The sequence below is a fragment of the Trachypithecus francoisi genome, unplaced genomic scaffold (assembly GCF_009764315.1).
Source record: "Trachypithecus francoisi isolate TF-2019V2 unplaced genomic scaffold, Tfra_2.0 Lachesis_group4, whole genome shotgun sequence".
Classification (NCBI taxonomy): domain Eukaryota; kingdom Metazoa; phylum Chordata; class Mammalia; order Primates; family Cercopithecidae; genus Trachypithecus; species Trachypithecus francoisi.
In genome coordinates, this window is record NW_022681469.1 from 115733555 (window position 1) to 115756389 (window position 22835).

At 54.6% G+C, this 22835-nt stretch overlaps 1 protein-coding gene across 1 annotated transcript in view; it reads right to left on the reverse strand.

Annotated features, from left to right (window-relative positions):
• EPHB4 (EPH receptor B4) overlaps positions 1-21190 on the reverse strand; it is a 28050-nt gene extending 6860 nt beyond the window's left edge. Inside the window, exons 1-12 of the mRNA XM_033192287.1 lie at positions 20622-21190; positions 17897-17967; positions 17335-17622; positions 15967-16363; positions 12889-13044; positions 12304-12636; positions 11266-11390; positions 9467-9632; positions 5923-6025; positions 5658-5722; positions 4804-4917; positions 4458-4705 (exon numbers count right to left, since the gene is read on the reverse strand). Of these exons, the coding sequence (XP_033048178.1) occupies positions 4458-4705; positions 4804-4917; positions 5658-5722; positions 5923-6025; positions 9467-9632; positions 11266-11390; positions 12304-12636; positions 12889-13044; positions 15967-16363; positions 17335-17622; positions 17897-17967; positions 20622-20673 (2118 nt within the window). The 5' untranslated portion in view covers positions 20674-21190. The remainder of the gene's footprint in view (positions 1-4457; positions 4706-4803; positions 4918-5657; positions 5723-5922; positions 6026-9466; positions 9633-11265; positions 11391-12303; positions 12637-12888; positions 13045-15966; positions 16364-17334; positions 17623-17896; positions 17968-20621) is intronic.
• Between the last annotated feature and the right edge of the window lie 1645 nt (positions 21191-22835).

Consider the following 22835-nt stretch of genomic DNA (forward strand, 5'->3'; position numbering starts at 1 on the left):
AACTAGCCGGGCGACGTGGCGGACGCCTGTAGTCCCAGCTACTCGGGAGGCTGAGGCAGGAGAATGGCGTGAACCTGGGAGGCGGAGCTTGCGGTGAGCTGAGATCCGGCCACTGCACTCCAGCCTGGGTGATAGCGAGACTCTGTCTCAAAAAAAAAAAAAAAAAAAAAGATTCGGGAGACCGTCTGCAGCCCTATAGAACCAGGGACATAGAGTCCAAAAACTGAATTCTGAATCCCCTCCAGACCCGCACCTGCCCTACTCCCCGCTCAGTTCATGGCAACACCATCATTTGCCAGATGGTCAGAGTATAGACCTCAGAGTTTCCTGTGACCTCCTTTTCTCCCTCACCAGCTGCTTCCAATCCATCGGCAAGTTCTGCTGGTGATGCTTCCAAGACATGTCCCAAATCCAAACCCTTCCCTTCACCCCACGGCCTGGATGCTGGCAACAGACTTCTGCTGCAGGCCTCTCCCAGCTCTCGCTCTTGCTCCCCAGCACCCAGCAAAGACGTCTTTGTATTTATTTTTTTGAGACGGAGTCTCGCTCTGTTGCCCAGGCTGGAGTAAAGTGGCGTTATCTCAGCTCACTGCAACCTCCGCCTCCTGAGTTCAAGTGATTCTTCTGTCTTAGTCTCCTGAGTAGCTGGGATTACAGGGGTGCACCACCATGCCTGGCTAATTTTTGTTTTTTTTGTTTTTTTTTTGAGACGGAGTCTCGCTCTGTCGCCCAGGCTGGAGTGCAGTGGCCGGATCTCGGCTCACTGCAAGCTGCGCCTCCTGGGTTTACGCCATTCTCCTGCCTCAGCCTCCCGAGTGGCTGGGACTACAGGCGCCCGCCACCTCGCCCGGCTAGTTTTTTGTATTTTTTAGTAGAGACGGGGTTTCACCGTGTTAGCCAGGATGGTCTCGATCTCCTGACCTCGTGATCCGCCCGTCTCGGCCTCCCAAAGTGCTGGGATTACAGGCTTGAGCCACCGCGCCCGGCTAATTTTTGTATTTTTAGTAGAGACAAGGCTTCACCATGTTGGCCAGGCTGTTCTCAAACTCCTGACCTCAAGTGATCCACCTGCCTCGGCCTCCCAAAGTGCTGGGGTTACAGGTGTGAGCCACCGTGCCCAGCGGGATCCTCTTAAACCACTCTCCTACCAAAGCCCTCCAGTGGGTTCTCATCACACTGCCCAATGCAGGGTCTACCATCTCTCCTCTGTTCACCAGGTTCACCTGCACTTGCCTTCCCGTCTCTCTCTCTTTTTAAGAGATGAGAGGCCGGGCGCGATGGCTCACGCCTGTGATCCCAGCACTTTTTGGGAGGCTGAGGCGGACGGATAATCAGGTCAGGAGATCAAGACCATCCTGGCTAACACGGTGAAACCCCGTTTCTACTAAAAATACAAAAAATTAGCCAGGCATGGTGGCGGGCGCCTGCAGTCCCAGCTACTCGGGAGGCTGAGCAGGAGAATGCTTGAACTCGGGAGGTGGAGCTTGCAGTGAGCCAAGATCGCGCCACAGCACTCCAGCCTGGGGGACAGAGTAAGACTCCATCTCAAAAAAAAAAAAAGAGAGATGGGATCGCCCAGGTTGGAATGCAGTAGTGCAATGATGGCTCACTGCAGCCTCGATCTCCCAGGCTTAAGTGATCCTCCTGCCTCAGCCTCCGGAGTAGCTGGGACTACAGATATGTGCCATCATGCTCTGCACATTTTTGTATTTTTTTGTAGAGACGGGGTTTCACCATGTTGCCCAGGGTGATCTCTAACTCCTGGCCTCTAGCAGATCTGCCAGCCTCGACCTCCCAAAGTGCTGGGATTACAGGTGTGAGCCACTGCGCCTTTAAGCAGCTTTCTGTCTCTTTGACCAGTATTGGTGGCTTACGCCTTTAATCTCAGCACTTTGGGAGGTCAAGGAGGGTGGATGGCTTGAGGCCAGGGGTTTGAGATCAGCCTGGCCAACATGGTGAAACCCCGCCTCTACTAAAAATACAAAAATTAGCCAGGCGTGGTGGCTCATGCTTGTAATCCCAGCACTTTGGGAGGCCGAGGCAGGCAGATCACGAGGACAGAAGTTCAAGACCATCCTGGCCAATATGTTGAAACCCTGTCTCTACTAAAATACAAAAATCAGCTGGGCGTGGTGGCGCTCGCCTGTAGTCCCAGCTGCTCATGTGGCTGAGGCAGAAGAATCTCTTGAACCCAGGAGGTGGAGATTGCAGTGAGCCGAGATCGTTCCACTGCACTCCAGCCTGGACGACAGAGCGAGACTCCGTCTCAAAAAACAAACAAACAAACTACACCAAAAAATCCCACATCAGATAGAGCTTCTCTTACAGAAAATACAGAGACAATATAAATGATCCCACAAGAAGAATCTCATAAATCCAGAAAACAAGACATTCAGGTGGACAACAGACCCAGCCCCTCAGTGTGTCAGTGTCATCATAAGGAGCTGCTCAGGATTTAGAGAGGCGCAAAAATATAATAATCAGTAGGCGCAGTGGCTCATGCCTGTAATCCCAGCACTTTGGGAGGTTAAGGAGGCAGGATCGCTTGAGTCCAGGAGTTTGAGACCAGCCTGGGCAACACAGTGAGACCCCATCTCCACAAAAAATTTAAAAATTAGCCAGGTGTGGTGGTGTGCACCTGTAGTTCCAGCTACCCAGGAGGGCTGAGGCAGGAGGATCACCTGAGCCAAGGAGTTTGGAGGCTGCAGTGAGCTATGCCTGCACCACTGTACTCTTAATTTGGGTGACAGGGCGAGACCCTGTTTCTAAAATAAATAAATAAAATATATATAATAACCAGGCACAAAGCCTGGTCCTGAACTGGATCCTGGTTGGAATAAAGCAGCAGTGAAGGACATTTTTGGAACAACTAGAGAAACGTGAAAATCAGCTGGGTATTCAATGATGCTAGGGAATCACTATAATTCTGTTCAATGCAATGTTATTTTGCTACATAGAAAAATGTTTTGATTTTTTAAAAAAAGATGCCTAGGCCAAGCATGGTGGCTCATGTCTGTAATCCCAGCAATTTGTGGGGCCGAGATGGGTGGATTACTTGAGCCCAGGAGTTCAAGACCAGCCTGGGCAACATGGTGAAACCCAGTCTCTACTAAAAATACAAAAATCAGCCGGGTATGGTGGCGCATGCCTGTAATTCCAAGCTACTCAGGAGGCTGAGGCAGGAGAATCACTTGAACCCAGGAGGTGGACGTTGCAGTGAGCCAAGAACGCACCATTGCACTCTAGCCTGGGTGACAGATGAAGACTCGGTCTTAAAAAAAAAAAAAAAGCCTAATAAAGTTAAAGAAAAAGACAGTCAGTAAAATCTGGTAAAGTGACCAAATAAAGTAAGCTCTTCCCTTTCCTCTCTAGCCATATTTGCATGAATGACCCTGTTTGCTTTTCTTCACATTTGAAATGATTTGTTTACTTTTTTAAAAAGCCGTCTACTTGCTAATTTTCAGTCCCCCTGCCCCATTAGACCGTCTGTTCCCCAGGAGCAGAAATCCAGTTTGCCGTGTGCATAGCTTTATTCTTGGGGACTGGGAGGATGGCTGGTGCATAGAAGGCACTCAGTAAATATTTGTCAAATGAAGGAATGACAGGCCAGGCACGGTGGCTCATGCCTGTAATCCCAGTGCTTTGGGAGGCTGAGGAGGGAGGATCGCTTGAGGCCAGGAATTTCAGACCAGCCTGGGCAACCTATCAAGATCCTGTGTCTACAAAAAAATTTTAAAATTTGCTGAGCATGGTGGTACATGAGTGTAGTTCCAGCTACTCAGGAGGCTGAGGCGAGAGGATCACTTGAGTCCAGGAGGTCAAGGCTGCAGTGAGCTGTGAATGCACCACTGTACTCCAGCCTGGATGACAGAGTGAGACCCTGTCTTAAAAAAAAATTAAAAATTAAATTAAAACAAAATTTAAAAAACAAGGAACGACAACCTTCAGCTGTATGGGTCAGTGGCAAAGGAAGGTCCCAGGAGCCTGGCCTTTCCCAGAGGGAAAATTAAAGGCAGAGGACTGGCCGGACATGGTGCCTCATACCTGTAATACCAACACTTTTTGAGAGGCTGAGGCCGGGAGATAACCTGAGGTCAGAAGTGTGATACCAGCTTGGCCAACATGGTGAAACCCTGTGTCTACCAAAAATACAAAAATTAGTCAGCATGGTGGTGGACGCCTATAGTGCCAACTACTTGGGAGACTGAGGCAGAAGAATCGCTTGAACCCTGGAGGCCGAGATGGCAATGAGCCGAGATCACGCCACTGCACTGCAGCCTGGGCGACAGAGTGAAGCTCTGTCTTAAAAAAAAAAAAAAAAAAGGCAGAGGATCAGGCTTAGCCCAAGAGGAAAAGGCGACATGGGATCCACTGTCTGTCCTGGCTTCTTAGCCCAAGTGGCCTCTGGGTGTAAGCGGGAACTCCAGGTGGCCGCGGAAGCCAGGGAGGGTGCTCACCCGCAGGAAGGAGTCCAGGGCGCCGTTCTCCATGAACTCCGTGAGAATCATGACAGGCATGCTGTTGGTGACCACGCCCTCCAGGCGGATGATATTGGGATGTTCGAACTGGCCCATGATGGAGGCCTCACTCAGGAACTCGCGCCGCTGCCGCTCCGTGTAGCCACCCTTCAGGGTTTTAATTGCCACACAGCTCTCCTTCTTCCCTGGGGCCTTGAGCCGCCCCCGGCATACCTCACCAAACTCACCTTCAAACAAGGACGTGGAGGTCATCAGCTCTCCCGCCTTAGTGTGGCCCTGCCCACCCCGCTTGTTCCCAGGTGCCCGGGCAGACTTCCGCTCTCACCTGCGCCAATCACCTCTTCAATCTTGACATAGGAGACATCGATCTCTTTTGCAAATTCCCTCACAGCCTCATTAGGGTCTTCGTAAGTGAAGGGGTCGATATAGACCTTAGTACCTGAGAAAAGAGGCAGGGCCCCGTCAGCTGGGAATTAACTCCCACTGGACTCGGAGGCTCGGCTCATAGCTCTTGGCCCCAAGCCACTATTTCCTTGTTGTTGTTTTTTTTTCCTGAGATGGAGTCTCGCTCTGTCGCCCAGGCCTGGAGTGCAGGAGCGCGATCTTGGCTCACTGCAACCTCTGCCTCCCACATTAAAGTGATTCTCCTGCCTCAGCCTCCCGAGTAGCTGGGATTACAGGTGCCCACCACCATGCCTGGCTACTGTTGTATTTTTTTTTTTTTTTTTTTGAGACGGAGTCTCGCTCTGCCGCCCAGGCTGGAGTGCAGTGGCCGGATCTCATCTCACTGCAAGCTCCGTCTCCCGGGTTTATGCCATTCTCCTGCCTCAGCCTCCCGAGTAGCTGGGACTACAGGCGCCCGCCACCTCGCCTGGCTAGTTTTTGTATTTTTAGTAGAGACAGGGTTTCACCGTGTTAGCCAGGATGGTCTCGATCTCCTGACCTTGTGATCCGCCCATCTTGGCCTCCCAAAGTGCTGGAATTACAGGCTTGAGCCACCACGCCCGGCACTGTTGTATTTTTTATAGAGACGAAGTTTCAACATGTTGGCCGGGCTGGTCTCGAACTCCTGACCTCAAGTGATCCACCCACCTCTGCCTCCCAAAGTGCTGGGATTACAGATAGGAGCCACCACGCCCAGTCCCAAGCCCCTATTTCCATCAAATTAGGGCAACCCACCGTGCCCAATGAGATATTGTCCGTGTTTGTCCGAATATTCTGCTTCTCTCCCGTTGCTCTGCTTCCTGTAGCCAATGGGAAAGGAGCAAAAGGTAAACTGAGTCACACATCTCTATGAGGCACACAGTGAAAGGAGGAGCAGGGATTGGAGAAGATTTCAAGTAAAAAGAGGCTGGGGGCACCCAGAAAGTCTTGCCCTGTAGCACCCAGGCAGGTGGCCATCAACTCAGGGCTTCCTGGCCCCTCCGGGTGTCAGAGCCCTTACCTGAGGCAGAGAACAGCAACCACAATGACCACCAAGACCAGGACCACACCCACGACTGCCGTGCCCGCAATCAGGGCCAGCTGCTCCCGCCAGCCCTCGTTCTCTGCAGAAGAAAAGGCTGTTGATCAGGAGAAACTGATGGGCCTGCAGGAGGCCCCAGCCCCAGCTCTGAGCAGTGAACTGTGATCTCCTGAGAACAGGTCCCCAGTACAGGGGACAGGTGGAGGGAGAGGACACAGGCAGGCAGGGTCAGGGAGCAGACCACAGGTTTCAAACTGTCCTCCAGGGGCCAGCAGGCTCCTCTGAAGTCCCTCAGGGCAAGGGAGGAAGTTCCACAATGTTTTTACTGCCAGAGTAGCTTTTTGTTTGTTTTTTGAGATGCAGTCTCACTCTGTTGCCCAGGCTGGAGTGCAGTGGTGCAATCTCAGCTCACTGCAATCTCTGCTTCCCGGGTTCTGCAATTATCCTGCCTCAGCCTCCTGAGTAGCTGAGATGACAGGTGTGTACCACCATGCTTGGCTAATTTGTGTATTTTTAGTTGAGATGGGGTTTCACCATGTTGGCCAGGCTGGTCTCGAACGAGCCTGGGCATAAGCCAGCATGCCAGCCACCAGAGAGAGTGGTTGTGATTTGGCTGTAGTTTAAATACCAGAGTCCACACAAAAAAAAATCTCCATTCAATGAAACATTCTAAAGGTGAAACATTTTCAGGTTTTTATCCAAAAAGTGGAAACAATTGAAATGTTCACCAAAAGATAAAATAATAAACAAAATTGGCTAGTTCCATACAACTGATTATTACGTCTTCATATAAAGAAATGAAATATTGGCCAGGAGCAGTGGCTGATGCCTGTAATCCCAGTACTTTGAGATGCTAAGGTGGGAGGATTGTTTGAGGCCAGGTGTTCAAGACCAGCCTGGGAAACACAGCAAGACCCCATCTCTACCAAAAAATAATAATAATTAGCCAGGCATGTCCCAGCTACTCAGGAGGCCGAGGTGGGAGGATCCCTTGAGCCCGGGAGTTTGAGGCTGCAATGCACTATGATCATACTGTTACACTGCAGTGTCGGTGACAGAGCAAAACCATGTGTCAAAAACAAAAACAAAAAACAGATCAGGTCCGGTGGCTCATGCCTGTAATCACAGCACTTTGGGAGGCTGAGGTGGGCGGATTGCCTGAGCTCAGGAGTTCGAAACCAGCCTGGGTAACATGGTGAAATCTATCTTTACAAAAAATACCAAAAAAATTTAGCTGGGCATGGTGGCTCATGCCTGCAGTCCCAGCTACTTGGGAGGCTGAGATAGGAGGATCACTTGAGCCTGGGAGATTGAGGCTGCAGTTGAGCTGTAACTGAACCACTGCACTCCGGCCTGGGTGACAGAATGAGACCCTGTTTCCAAAACAAAGAAACAAAAAGCAAAACACAACCAAAAAAACCCACGGATATATACCACAACATGCATAAACCTTGAAAACATTCTGCTTGGTGAACAGTCACAGAAGACCACAGTGGAGGATTTCAAGACAGAAAGTGGATTAGTGCTTGCCAGGGGTTGAGGCAACAGAAAGATCTGGGTGGAGGGTGATGGCTAAGGGCTATAGGGTCTCCTTTGAGGGTGCTGAAAAATGTCCCGAAATTACTTGTGGTGGTGACTGCACAATTCTGTGAATGTATCGATTGTACACTTTGAACAGGCAAATTGTATGGCAGGGGAACTGTATTTCAGTAAAGCTATTACAGAAAATTACAAGGTTTAGAAAGCCACTGGTCCAAGGCCGGGTGTGGCAGCTCACACCTGCAATCCCAGCACTTTGGGAGGCCGATGCAGGCGGATTGCTTGAGGCCAGGAATTTGAGACCAGCCTGGGCAACATAGGGAAAACTGTCTCAACAAAAAATTAAAACAAAAATTAATTGAGCACGGTGGCATACACCTGTAGTCCCAGCTACTTGGGAGGCTAAAGTGGGAGGACTGGTTGAGCTCGGGAGTTGCAGGCTGCAGTGAGCTAGATGGTGCCACTGCACTCCAGCCTGGGTGATAAAGCAAGATTCTGTCTCTTAAAAAAAAAAAAAAAAGTTAGGCCGGGCGTGGTGGCTCACACCTGTAGTCCCAACACTTTGGGAGGCCGAGGCAGGTGGACCACGAGGTCAGGAGATTTAGAACAGGAGGCAGAGCCTGCAGTGAGCCAAGATCGCGATAGAGCAAGACCATGTCTCAAAAAAAAAAGTTAAAGAAAAAAGAAAGCCACTGGCCTAGCATATTAAAAATAACCTGTTACCTCCAATCCTCAAAGCCCTGCAAGAAGCTTCATGATATTTCCAATTTATTGGATAGGGAATGGAGAGCTCGGGGTCAGGTTGTTGCTAAACGTCAAGCCTGTGCTGAGCCTCTTTTTTTTTTTTTTTGAGACAGTCTTGCTCTGTTGCCCAGACTGGAGTGCAATGGCACAATCTCAGCTCACTGCAACCTCCGCCTCCCAGGTTCAAACAATTCTCCTGCCTCGGCCTCCCGAGTAGCTGGGATTACAGGCGTGCACCACCACACTAAGCTAACTTTTGTATTTTTAGTAGAGATGGGGTTTCACCATGTTGACCAGACTGGTCTCGAACTCCTGACCTCAAGTGATCCTCCTGCTTTGGCCTCCCAGAGTGCTGGGATTACAGAGTGAGCCACCGTGCCTGGCCGTGCAGTGAGCTTTGATCGCGCCACTGCACTCCAGCCTGGGGGTACAGAGTGAACCACGCGGGACTTCACACTCAGTTGTTGGTTTTGGTTTCGACATCCTACGTTCTTTCCTCTCTAGGGCATGCCATGTGATCCACAGAAAGAAGGACATGAAGATAGGACTTTAGCCGGGTGCAGTGGCTCACGCCTGTAATCGCAGCTCTTTGGGAGGCTGAGGCGGGCAAATCACAAAGTCAGGAGTTCGAGACCAGCCTGGCCAACATGGTGAAACCCCGTCTCTACTAAAAATACAAAAAAGGCCGGGCGCGGTGGCTCAAGCCTGTAATCCCAGTACTTTGGGAGGCCGAGACGGGCGGATCACGAGGTCAGGAGATCGAGACCATCCTGGCTAATACGGTGAAACCCTGTCTCTACTTAAAAATACAAAAAAAAAAACTAGCCGGGCGACGAGGCAGGCGCCTGTGGTCCCAGCTACTCGGGAGGCTGAGGCTGGAGAATGGCGTAAACCCGGGAGGTGGAGCTTGCAGTGAGCTGAGATCCAGCCACTGCACTCCAACCTGGGCGGCAGAGCGAGACTCTGTCTCAAAAAAAAAAAAAAAAAAAAAAAAAATTAGCCAGGCGCAGTGGCAGGCGCCTGTAATCTCAGCTACTCGGGAGGCTGAGGCAGGAGAATTGCTTGAACCCAGGAGGCGGAGTTTGCGGTGAGCCCAGATGGCACCACTGTATTCCAGCCTGAGGGACAGAGCAAGACTCCATCTCAAAAAAAAAAAACATTGGACTTTGGGGACCTGGGGTCTTCCCAGGAACTTTGGGGGTCTTTCCAACCCCCACCCTCATCCCTTCCCCAGGCTCACCATCCAGTTGGGTCTGGCTGTGATGTTCCTGGCCAAAGGGTCCGTAGCCGGCCTCAGAGCGCGCCCGTACTTGTACCAGGTAGCTGGCTCCCCGCTTCAGCCCCCGCAGCTCTGCCCGGTTTTCTGACGTTTTCAGGAACCGCACGCTGCTGGGACCCTCAGCGCCCTGTCCAGGAGAAGTAGGGGGGTGGCCATCACGCGGGGCCCTAAGTTCCTGCTGCTCTTCCTGCCTCCTCCCCTCACCCTCCACTCCCATCACTAGTCTGCCTCGCAGCTGGTGGGGCCTTTGGGAGAACTTATGTATGCAAGCCATGTGCTATATTCATAATACCATTTTTTTTTTTTTTTTTTTTCTGAGACGGAGTCTCGCTCTGTCGCCCAGGCTGAAGTGCAGTGGCCGGATCTCAGCTCACTGCAAACTCTGCCTCCCGGGTTCACGCCATTCTCCTGCCTTAGCCTCTCGAGTACCTGGGACTACAGGCACCCACCACCTCGCCCGGCTAGTTTTTTGTATTTTTTTAGTAGAGACGGGGTTTCACCGTGTTAGCCAGGATGGTCTCGATCTCCTGACCTCGTGATCCTCCTGTCTCAGCCTCCCAAAGTGCTGGGATTACAGGCTTGAGCCACCACGCCCGGCCCCATTTTTTTTTTTTTTTTTTTTTTAAGACAAGGTCTCGGCCGGGCGCGGTGGCTCAAGCCTGTAATCCCAGCACTTTGGGAGGCCGAGACGGGCGGATCACGAGGTCAGGAGATCGAGACCATCCTGGTGAACACGGTGAAACCCCGTCTCTACTAAAAAAAAATACAAAAAACTAGCCGGGCGAGGTGGCGGGCGCCTGTAGTCCCAGCTACTCGGGAGGCTGAGGCAGGAGAATGGCGTGAACCCAGGAGGCGGAGTTTGCAGTGAGCTGAGATCCGGCCACTGCACTCCAGCCTGGGCGACAGAGCGAGACTCCGTCTCAGAAAAAAAAAAAAAAAAAAGACAAGGTCTCACTCTGTCTCTTAGGCTGGAATGCAGTGGCGCAAACACAACTCACTGCAGCCTCGATCTCAAGTCGAGAATCACTTGGGCTCAAGTGATTCTCCTACCTTAGCCTCCCGAGTAGCTGGGACCACAGGCACACGCCACCATGCCTGGCAAACTTTTTTGTTTTGAGATGGAGTCTCACTCTGTTGCCCAGGCTGCAGTGCAATGGCGCCATCTCAGCTCACTAGAACATCCGCCTCTTGGCTTCAAGTGATTCTCCTGTCTCAGCCTCCTGAGTAGCTGGGATTACAGGGGCCCACCAACATGCCCAGCTAATTTTGGTATTTTTAGTAGAGATGGGGATTTCACCATGGTGGCCAGGCTGGTCTCAAAGTCTTCATCCCAGGTGTTCCACCTGCCTCAGCCTCCCAAAGTGCTGGGATTACAGGCATGAGCCACTGTGCCCAGTCTAATTTTTTTCATTTTAAGTTTTTCATAGAGATGAGGTTTCACCATGTTGCCCAGCCTGGTCTCAAACTCCTAGGTTCAAGCAATCTGTCCACCTTGGCTCCCAAAGTGCAGGGTATTACAGGCGTGAACCACCACGCCTGACCTGAGCCACTGTGTCCAGCCGCTGGTAACTATTACAGTAACTATTTTATAGATGAAGAGTCTGAGGCTCAGACAGGCCAAGGGGCTCACCCAAGGCTGCCTAGGGAATCCATGGCAGAGCTGAAATTCAAATACCTGCCAGGTGCCTACAACCCACGTGTCCCAGCCAGGAGAGCACAACCCATTGCCCACCCACTCCAGGGCCGGGGGATGGCCTCACCTTCTCATGGTACTTGACCTCGTAGTCCAGCACAGCCCCACTGGGTGCCCGGGGAACAGCCCAGGCCAGGCTCAAGCTGCTGGGTGAGGACCGCGTCACCCGGATGTCAGACACTGCAGGAGGTACTGTGAGAGGCAGAGACACAGGGAACCCTTCTGCATGGTAGGTCTGTCCCTTAACTTAAAAAATTTTTTTTTTCAAGACAGAGTCTTGCTCTGTCACCCAGGCTGGAGTGCAGTGGCACAGTCTCGGCTTACTGCAACCTCCACCTCCCGGGTTCAAGCAATTCTTCTGCTTCAGCTTCCCAAGTGGATTACAGGAGCCCACCACCATGCCTGACTAATTTTTTATTTTTAGTGGAGACGGGGTTTTACCATGCTGGCCGGGGTAGTCTTGAACTCCTGACCTTATGATCAGCCTGGCCGTGTCCCTTATCTTTTCCAAAACTTCCTCTGCTGGCTACGCTTATCTCAGTTTCTCCCCGGCTGTTTCGAGAATTCCTTGATTCTCTCGGCCCCCAGTCCCATTGGGAGCCTTCCTATACTTAACTCTCCAGCCCACCTTTATATCCTCCTCACCCTCTCTTTCTTATTCGTTTATTTTGAGAGAAGGTCTCACTCTGTCGCCCAGGCTGGAGTGCAGCGGTGCGATCATAGCTCACTGCAGCCTCCAACTCCTGGGCTCAAGCGATCTTCTCGCCTCAGCCTCTTGAGTAGCTGGGACCACAGGCACGCACCGCCTCGCCCAGCTAATATTTTTATGTTTTGTGGAGACAAGATCTTCCTATGTTACCCAGGGTGGTCTTGAACTCCAGGGCTCAAGTGATCCGCCTGTCTCAGACTCCCAAAGTGCTGGGATTACAGGAGTAAGCCACTCCTGTACAGGAGCCCAGCCATTGCCCTCTTTCTGCCTCTTGCCCCCAAAGCCTCGGCCCCTCACACTTCCTGGGGACCCTTCACAGCCCCTGCCTCTCCCCTTCAGGCCGTCAGTGACATCTCTCCCGCTGGACCACCAGCCGCCCCAGCCCCCAAGTCTCACCCTCTCGGTCGGTGGTGACATTGACAGGCTCAAATGGGACGGGTCCCGTGGCTAAGGAGGACACTCCATTCAACGCAGTGACCTCAAAGGTATAGGTGAAGTCAGGACGCAGCCCTCGAACCACCACCCAGGGCTCCACCAGGTCCCGGGGGCCAGGGTCAAAGGTCAGGTCTCCCCCGCAGGGCGCACAGGAGCTTCCGGGTCGGCACTCCCAGCAGCGGAGGGCGTAGGTGAGGTCCTCTCGGCCACCGGACTCCAGGGGGGCACTCCATTCCAGGTGCAGGGAGGAGCCGTTCAGACGGGAAACCACACTCCGGGGAGCTGAGGGAGGGGCTGCAGGAGACCAGGGAGTCAGGCAGAGGCTGACCTGCTCCGCGGTGGTGGGGAGAGGTCTGTGGAGGGACCAGCAGGCATGCTGGACTCTTGCCTTTGAGAAAGCGGGCTCCACCTGTTCCTCTGGGCTAGGGACCAGCATGCCAGGGACAAAGGGAAGAAGCCCAGGGAGGATGGGGGCCATGTCAGGGTCCATCTCAGGGGTCTGTGACCCCTCCCCAATGAACTTGCACCTGGGTGCTGGTCACTTACTGGTGCAGGGTGCACCCCGGGGGTCTGTGCGTGCCCGGAAGTACCCGATGCGGCACTGGCAGACGGCTGATCCAATGCTGTTAGAATGGCTGTTGGCTGGGCATGGCTGGCAGGACCCTTCTCCTGACAGGGGCTTGAAGGTGCCCTGGGCACAGGCTGAGAGAGAGAGAAAGCATTCATCAAAAGCATGCACGAAAACATCCATCTGCACGGTGGGCCTGGTGGCTCATGTCTCGAATCCCAGCGCTTTGGGAGGCTGAGGCCAGAGGATCGCTTGAGCCAAGGGGTTCAAGACCAGTCTGGGCAACATACTGAGATCCCATCTCCAAAAAAAGAAAAAAATTCCAGCGCTTTTAAGGATGATGAAGTGCTAAGTTGGGAAAATGGACAAAAGATCTCAAAACCTCTCCTCTTAGAGGAGAAAGGAGATTCTCTCCAGAGAAGAGATCCTAACCTGTTTTGACCCTAATCTTGGCAATCTGGTGAAGCCCACACAAAGACCTCTACTCCAAATTATGATTTTAAATGCACACCACAAAATACATATGAATACCAGGGAAACCAATTAAGCTGAAATGCAATGACTGAAACATGAGGAAAAAACTTTGGCCTACAGCAACACTTGTGTTTTTTTATTAAGATATAGCAGCAGGGCCAGGCGCGGTGGGTCAAGCCTGTAATTCCAGCACTTTGGGAGGCTGAGACGGGCGGATCACGAGGTCAGGAGATCAAGACCATCCTGGCTAACCCAGTGAAACCCCATCTCTACTAAAAAATACAAAAAGCTAGCCGGGCGAGGTGGCGGGCGCCTGTAGTCCCAGCTACTTGGGAGGCTGAGGCAGGAGAATGGCGTAAACCCGGGAGACGGAGCTTGCAGTGAGCTGAGATCCGGCCACTGCACTCCAGCCTGGGCGACAGAGCGAGACTCCGTCTCAAAAAAAAACAAAAAACAAAGATATAGCAGCAGGTCTCTTAATCTCTGTAATACTGAAGTCATCATGAGCAAAAACAATGTTTTGGCTCTTGGAATGGCCTGTAAATACCTGTGATTTTTTTTTCCCTAAGAAGGAGGCCAAGGCAGGCAGATCACTTGAGGTCAGGAGTTCAAGACCAGCCTGGCCAACATGGTGGAAACCTGTCTCTACTAAAACTACAAAAGTAGCCAGGTGTGGTGATGCATGCCTGTAATCCCAGCTACTACTTGGGAGGCTGAGGCAGAAGGATCGCCTGAACCCGGGAGGCAGAGGTTGCGGTGAGCTGAGATCCTGCGACTGTACTCCAGCCTGGGCAAAAACAGCCAAACTGCTTCCTTTTGGAGTGCGCTCCCAGGCTGGAGTGCAATGGCGCGATCTCGGCTCACCGCAACCTCTGCCTCCCGGGTTCAGGCGATTCTCCTGCCTCAGCCTCCCGAGTAGCTGGGATTACAGGCATGCGCCACCATGTCCAGCTAATTTTGTATTTTTGGTAGAGATAGGGTTTTTCCATGTTGGTCAGGCAGGTCGCCCAGATAATTATTTTAAAATTTTTTTGTAGAGACGGGGTCTTGCTATGTTGCACAGGCTGGTCTCAAACTCCTGGGCTCAAGTGATCCTCCCACCTTGGCATCTCAAAGTGCTGGGACTACAGACATGAACCACTGTGCCAGGCAATAGCTATGATTTCCATGGGGCCCAAGTCTCAGGTCCTGCTACAACCACAGGTGGAATTTCAAGTGGAAATTAATGAATTTCAGGTGAAAATAAAAAGTCTTTTTTTTTCCAGCCAGGTGTGGTGATGTATGCCTGTAATCCCAGCACTTTGGGAGGCGGAGGCGGGCAAATCACTTGAGGTCAGGAGTTCGAGACCAGCCTGGCCAACATGGCAAACCCCCGTCTCTACTAAAAATACAAAAACTAGCCAGGTGTGGTGGTGCATGCCTGTAGTCCCAGCTACTCTGGAGGCTGAGGCAGGAAAATCGCTTGAACCCAGGAAGCAGAGGTTACGGTGAGCCAAGGTCATGCTACTGCATGCTAGCCTGGGTGACAGAGCAAGACACTGTCTCAAAAAAGAAAAAAAAAAGTCGGCCAGGCGTGGTGGCTCACGCCTGTAATCTCAGCACTCTGGGAGGCCGAGGCGGGCAGATCATGAGGTCAGGAGATTGAGATCATCCTGGCTAACATGGAAAAACTCCGTCTCTACTAAAAATACAAAAAATTAGCCAGACGTGGTGGCAGGCGCCTGTAGTCCCACCTACTAGGGAGGCTGATGCAGGAGAATGGTGTGAACCCGGGAGGTGGAGCTTGCAGTGAGCAGAGATCGCACCACTGCATTCCAGCCTGGGTGACAGAGTGAGACTCCGTCTCAAAATAAATAAATAAATAAATAAATAAATAAATAAAGTCATTTTTGTTCCTCCATCAAAGCTCACAGATTCCCTAGAAAACCAGAGGGTAAGAAGCCCTGCTCTAGAGAGAAGGCTAAGTGAGAATTCAGTATCAGTAAATTAGAGACTTACAATGAACAAGTGTCCCTACACCAACAAGGTCCACCCCACAGGACAGTCCTGCAGCCCAGCCCAGCCTCCCATGTTCGGCAAGCAGGGAAGTTGGCCAAGGTTAAAGAGAAGTCTGGAAATGAGAAAGGGCTCAGAAAACAGACCCTCTGGTAACTGAGTGCTCAGGAGAGGGAAGAGCATTTGAAACAGAAAGTTGGCTGGGTGCAGTGGCTCACGCCTGTAATCTCAACACTTTGGCAGGCTGAGGTGGGCGGATCACGAGGTCAAGAGTTTGAGACCAGTCTGGCCAACATGGTGAAATTCTGTCTCTACTAAAAATACAACAATTACCGGGCATGGTGGCGTGTGCCTGTAGTCCCAGCTACTCGGGAGGCTGAGACAGGAGAACTGCTTGAACTGGGACCCGGAAGGCGAAGGTTGCAGTGAGCAGAGATTGCGCCACTGCACTCGAGCCTGGGAGACAGAGCAAGCCTCCATTTCAACAACTAACTAAATAAAATGGAAGCTTAAGAAGTGGGTCCTGAGTGGAGTTCAGGACTCTCTCCCGGATGAGCAGCAGTCGCAGGGGAAGCACCAGCTCTCACCTCGGCACTTGGTGTTCCCCTCGGCTGCCTCGAAACCCGGAGCACAGCTGCAGCCGGTCACCGGCTGCTCAGCCCACTGGCCATCCTCACGGCAGTAGAGGCTGGGGCTGGGGCCAGGGGCGGGGACGGCATCCACCACGCAGCTGCCAGCCACGGGCACAACTAGCTCCCGAGGCACAGTCTCCGGGAAGCGGGTCAGGTTCACAGTCAGCTGGGCGCACTTCTTGTAGAAGAGGTGCAGGGAGAGCAGGGCCATGCAGGCACCCTGGTCCTGGAAGGCCAGGTAGAAGCCGGCCTTGCTGAGTGGTCCCAGACGCAGTGTCTTGACATTCACCTTCCCAGTGGCCTCGGCCCCAGGGCGCTTCCGGGTAAGATGCTCCGCGGCCACTGTGTCCACCTGCCGGGGCGGGGGAGGCACACCGCTGCTGTCCCCACTCCCTGAGGACCCAGTGGACTGTCATGCTCTTCCCAGCTCACCTCCCTGGGCCTCCTTGGTTCCTGTTCCAGAACCTTCCCTCCACCTTCCCCAGGGCACACTTTCTGCAGGCCCCCACACTGTCCATTCATCCTTGCAAAGCTCCTGTGATGTGCCCAGCCTCTGGCCTGCACCTCTGCCCTTTTTATTCACTTATTCTACAAACATTTACTGACACTGACGCCATGCCAGGCCCTGACCTCAGAGTCAAGGAGACAGCAATGAATGAATCTTAGGGAAGTTATAAAGTACCCTGAGGCCGGGCGCAATGCCTCACGCCTGTAATCCCAGCACTTTAGGAGGCCGAGGTGGGAGAATCTCTTGAGCCCAGGAGTTAGAGACCAGCCTGGGTAACATAGAAGACCCCGTTTTAAAAATATAGATATAAAAGAAAAATAAATAAAGTAAAATAAGTGCTGAGACAGGCAGGTGGACAGTTATGCAGGATTGTAGGGAGGAGAGAATCAGCCGAGGCAGCACAGGCAAGATCTTGGAGCTGGAACTTGGAAGACAAGTAGGGGTGTGAGAGGCAGAGAGGCCCCCAGGTGGAGACATCACCGCTGCAAAGTCATGAGCTGGAAACCAGCCAGGTGCAGTCAGGGAATGGGAGAAACTCAGCGTGGCTGGAGCGTAGTGGGGTAGAGTGGTTGAGTTGACTGGAGGAGAAGCCTGACCCCTGGGCCTCCCTGGGGACCGGGCCAGGCAGCCCCCATATATTCTGCTGCTCCGCCCAGAAGATCACCCTGTTCCCTCCCCAGACCTAAGCTTCCTGCTTCCAGCCCCTAGCGCCCCAGTCAGAGGCCTCAGAACTACATCGGCTGCCCTCCAGGCCACAGGCTTGCTGGCTGGAATCCCACCTTGGCTGTGGCTGAGCCCCAGTGGCGCCCAGGTACCTTGATGTAGGGGTTCTCCATCCAGGCTGGTGTGAGGGCCGTGGCCGTGTCCGCATCGCTCTCATAGTAGAAGACGGTGAAAGTCTCCTTGCAGGAGCGCCCGGCCCGAGGCAGGGACAGGCACTCAAGCATGGTGAAGCGCAGCGTGGCGTAAACGTGGACGGCGCCACGCCGTGGGACCCAGCCCGTGCGAAGCCAGTGGGCCTGGCCCGGGGCACGCTGCACGTCACACACCTCATAGGTGCGCACACTGTGCTGTTCCTCATCCAGGCCGCTCAGTTCCTCCCACTGTGCAGAGAAGGAGGTCAGCTAGGGGGCTGGGGAGCTGCCAGGGAGAGGGCTGCATGGGGTGAATCCTATAGAGTGAGAGGGACGGAGAAAGGGGGCCCGCTGGTACTGCGGGGAGGGCGCCTCTGAGGAGAAGGGCTCAGACAACACTGCTGGGGCTGCTGTCATCTAGGGGGACAGGGGTGAGGAGTGGTGCACAGAAAGCAGGTGGCACAGGCCCTCCCTCCTCCCTCAGTTTCCCTCCAGAGCTCCAGCTCCTGGGTGCAGCTCTCACCTGCCCGTCCACCTGAGGGAATGTCACCCACTTCAGATCCGCAGTTTCCAATTTTGTGTTCAGCAGGGTCTCTGAGACAGACAGACAGAGTCAGTGCCGCTTGGGGTTGGGGATGGAGGTCAGGAAGACCAGATCCGTGGGAACTAGAGGAGTTGGGGGGCCAACAGGGGACTAAGCCCTGTCCTCTGCACCTGCCTCCGATTTCTGGCCTCTTTTGCTAAGTGCCAACCCCACCGCCAACATCTGGTAGGCATGGGGCTCCCTTGGGATACCCCAGATCTAGGCCTTCCTGGAGGGGGGGGAGATCAAAATGAACGGGGAGAAGGGGCGGCAGCTCAGAAAGGGTTAAAATGAGAGCTGTGCCCGGGTCCTGACCCCCAAGAGCAGAGGCTGCTGGTATGGGAGAGGGACCTCTTGTCTTAGGCTCCATGTTTCCCCTCCCAAGTCCCAGAATCAGTCTCTCTACCCCACAACTTCACTCCCTGTCCAAGACCCCTCCCTGCTTTCAGACCTAACACCCCGTCCTTTCCTTCTTGAAGGGAGTGCTCTGTGCCTGGGGCATAGCCCTGGCCCCCATCCCAGCACCTCCCTCCTCACAAGTGCCCTGATCAGGAAGCGCTGGAGGCCAGGATGCTAGGGTTCCCAGGCTCCCGCAGAGGCCTCACATCTGGATTTGGTTACGGGAAGGCAGAGGGGAGGAGATTATGGGGGGCGGTGTGAATGGGAGGGGTGAACACACCTGGCTTGGCTCGAATCATCGGGGGAGGGGACAGGCACTGGAGGAAGGGGGGGGATTAGGAAAAACTGCACAGCCCCTGGCAGTGGAGATTGGAGGAGGGAGGGTAGGGGAATCCCCTCAGGGGCTAGCAATGTCGGGGGCAGCGGGCGCTAGGAAAGGCGGAGAGGGGAGCCAGAACACCTGGCTCCCACTCCATGGGAGCTGCAGGAGAGAAGGGAAAGAGGGTGGGTGAGGCAGCCTCTTCCTAGGGTCCAAATGATGTCCTCTGGCCAGGGTTCAGCTGGGAAGCCAGCCAGCCTGAGGTGAGAGGTGCAGGGTCCCCATGGGTGGCAAGAGACAGTCCTGCTCGCTGGGGACAGGATGCCCGGGTTCTGGGAAGGGGGTGGATAGAGGCTGCCGTCTCCACCCTCCATTGTTCCAGCCGGGATAGTGTTTTCCTGTCTCCAATTTACACACTGTCTCTGCCTCGGGCTGTCCACAGCCTAGAGCCAGAGCCCACTCCCTTTCTGCACCCCAGCTCGGCTGCAGCACGCTTTGATCTGTCAGTTCTCGTGTCTCTCACCTCTCTCCTCCTCCACTCTCTGTCCACCTCAATTTCTCTTTCTGACAAGTCACTATCTCTCCTTTGCTTTCGGCCTCCACTTCTCGCCATTCCTCCGAGCACAGGGCCTACATGACTTTAACTAAGCCCCGGCCTCCTCATCTGAAAAATGGGGGCAATGATAGCACCCACCCTCAGCGTTGCTGGATGGGTGAAATTAACATTTGTAAGGCACTCAGCACAGGCTTAGTGCTTGGAAACACTCAGGTAATAGGTGTCACAATCACCATTTCCTCTGCGTCTTTCCTTCTCACCACACCTCGTCCTCGTGGTTTTTCCACCCCTTTGGCCTTCCTCTTCCCCTCGTTCACGGTTTTTTTTCCCCTTCTTTCTGAGCTGGGCAAACCTCCCCTCACTCCCAACCCCACACCTAGCCTTTGATCTCCAGCCCAGGGCAATCCTGCCCAGCCCGGGGCAGGAGAGGGTTTTTCTAACTCCACTGAATGCTTCCCTTCGGGAGTCCCTCATAGCCTACCCCCCATAGACCACTTTCATAGCAGACAGAGAAAGGGGGGTGTTGGCAGCTCACTGAAAGGAGATTAGGGACACAGAAGGAGGGTTTCTAGGGCTCTTGGCTCCCCCTCTAGGGGACCAGGAGGGACAGCGATCCATGGCCAAAGAAACACTTGGAGAGACCAGGAAGCGGGAGATAGGCTGGTTAAGTTAGGGCAATGTGGGGACCATGTAGGTCAGTTTCTACCTGGGGGCTGTGTAGGTCCTAGGTCTCAAGGGAAGCCCGGGACTCACCTGGGGCCCGGGTCTAGACCGCATTTAAAGGAGTGGGGTGCAGCCTGTAGAAACCAAGGAGCCACTCTATAGCAGGGGCAGGGGCAGGGGCAGGGGCAGTGGGCCGGAGAGCGGTTTGGGGGTTTGATGTGTGAATGCAAAGGAGGCCATCCTGTTGCAGGAGTGTGGAATTGGAGGATCAAGGTGTGATCGCTAAAGAATTGGCGGTGGGGGTCGTTTTAGGGCCTAGCACGAAAAGTTCTGCCTTGTCTGCTGTTGCTCCTCCAGAAACCTTCCCTCATGTAGGGCGGGAGGTGGGACTGGGACAGAAACTTTGCAGATAGTTTTGAAGAGTGGGGTGGGGAGGAAAGGAAAGGCTGCCAGGGGCGTATGGAGTCTGCAGTGAGAGTTTGGGGAGCCCGGGCAGGGGAATGTCCCGGTTGCAGCCAGACTCCATCTCTTTCCCAAACAAAAGAAAACTCCACTCCCCGCCGGGCGCCTCTTCCCCGCCCCTCTCCCGTTCCAGCACTATCGGTCCTAAGTGTTTGGGATTGGAGTGCCCGAGTAAAGGTAGACAGAGGCCGGCCACTCCACTCCGAGGCCCAGATGTGGTGGGGAGGTCCCAGGAGTGACGGGGTGCCTCCCCAAAGGAAACTCACCTTCCAAAGCGGCGGCCAAAGAAGCCCAGCAGAGCAGCGCCCGGAGCTCCATGGCGCCGCCTCACTCGGGTAGAATCCGAACTGAGTTTGGGGGGCCCTCGCCCCCCCAGGTCTGACTCTCCCTGGGCGGGTGGACGTCGATTCTCCGCGCGGGACTCTCCGTCGGGGCCCTCAGCGCGGGCCCATGCGAGCGTGCGGGGCACCGGGCGGCGGCGCCAAGTGTGGCTCCGCGTCTGTGCCGCGCGCGGGCGGCGGGCCCGGAGCGTGCTGGCAGTGGCCGCGCCGGGCGGGCGCGCAGCAAGACGTGGCTGGAGTCGGGGTCCCTCCGGGGCCTCGGGGTCCCGCCCCGGGTGGCGGGGGCTGAGCCGGCCGCTCGCGGTCTCCCCCCCTCCCTGGAGTGGCTCTGCTCGCACCGCCGGGCCGAGTGCTCTCCTCGCGGGCGGGGATGGTTGGAGCCCGAGCAGGGACGGAGCGGGAGGGAGGGAGACTGCGGCGCGGAGCCGGGCGGGCCGGGTCGGGGCTGAGCAGCGCTGGGACTGGGCCGGGCGGCGCCGGGCCCGGGAGGGAGGGGCGCGCGGGGGGCGGGGGCAGCTCCCCCAACGCCGGGGCTCGGCGAGGGGGCCTGGGGAGCGCTGATTGGAGCTCACGCTACTGAATAATTCATGAGAGAAGCGGAGAGGGGCACCGAGCGGAGCAGGTCGGGAAGTTGGAGAAAGTTTGGAGAAGGGGGAGGGGCGGCGGGTGAGGAGCCCCGGGACCGCCCAGATGTGCGCCGTGGCCTTGCGCGCTGTCTGGGACCGAGCATGTCGGGGCTGGGGCCCAGGGACCCCCGGGACAGGCCCGAACCCTGCTGGCACCAGGGAGCAGAGAAAACACACACCTAGCAACAACACGGAGGGCCGCCCAGGCGTGCACGTAAATGTTCACCGCGCACACAAAGCCCGCTCTGACCTTGCTGCGGACTCCAGATGCCGCTCTTGGATGCGCCCACCACCCTCTAGTGGGCGCAGGGACTGCGTTTGGGGGAAAAGGAAGGAAAAGGGAGTAGAAGCTTTGGAGAATAGAGGGCCGCCCAGGGGGTCCTCAAGGAGCAGTCCCAGTTTGGATAACCTTGCAGCGAACATTCACAGTCACCCCATAAACATTCAGTGTTGGGGACCTATTGTGCGCGCCACCAAGCCCTGGAAAATGTCCAGAGGGGGCGCGCATTAAGCTGCGCTGGGGAGTAGAGAAAAATCAAGGAAGCAACGGTAAAGAAAAGGTGGGTGTGGCCGGGCACGGTGGCTCACGCCTGTAATCCCAGTACTTTGGGAGGCCGAGGCAGGCGGATCATTTGAGGTCAGGAGTTCAAGACCAGCCTGGCCAACATGGTGAAATCCCGTCGCTACTAAAAATACAAAAATTAGCTGGGCATGGTGGCGCGCGCCTGTAATCCTAGCTACTCGAGAGGCTGACGCAGGAGAATTGCTTGAACCGGGACCTGGGAGGCGGAGGTTGCAGTGAGCTGAGAGCTAAGATCTATCCACTGCATTCCAGCCTGGGCTACAGAGTGAGACGAAGTCTTAAAACAAAACAACAAAAAAAGGTGGGTGTGTCCAAGAGGGTGAGGGGTCCGGCTAGATCTCCAAATCGCCCTTCTCACTCTCACTCTCATGTTTTGGGGGGGCTTCCCCGCCGCCTGCAGCCATGACCCCTGAGGCTGGGGCTGCGGCTGCGGCTGCTGTCTTTCCTGAGCTGTTTCCTGTCTGGCTCCTGGGGGCCCTCGGGATGACTGGGAGGGGCCCTTCCTCTCATTACCAACTCCCCTCACCCTCCCATCAGTTAGCGGGGAGGGTCCAGCACAGCCGTGCTCCTCCCACCAACCCCCTTCTACTTCAGGGAACTTACGGTGTGGGTTACTGGATGGATGGATGGATTGGAGGGGGTGCTGCTCCAGGAGTCAGCCCCTGAAGGGGCAGAAAGAAAGAGCTTAGACTCCCACAGTAATTAGCGGGGACAGAATCCTTTTTTCTTTTTTTGAGACGGAGTCTCCCTCTATTTCCCAGGAGTGCAGTGGTGTGATCTCGGCTCACTGCAACCTCAGCCTCCCGAGTAGCTGGGATTACAGGCGCAGGGCACCACCCCCGGCTAGTTTTCATAGTTTTAGTAGAGACCGGGTTTTGTCTTGTTGGCCAGGCTGGTCTCGAACTCCTGACCTCAAGTGATCCACCCACC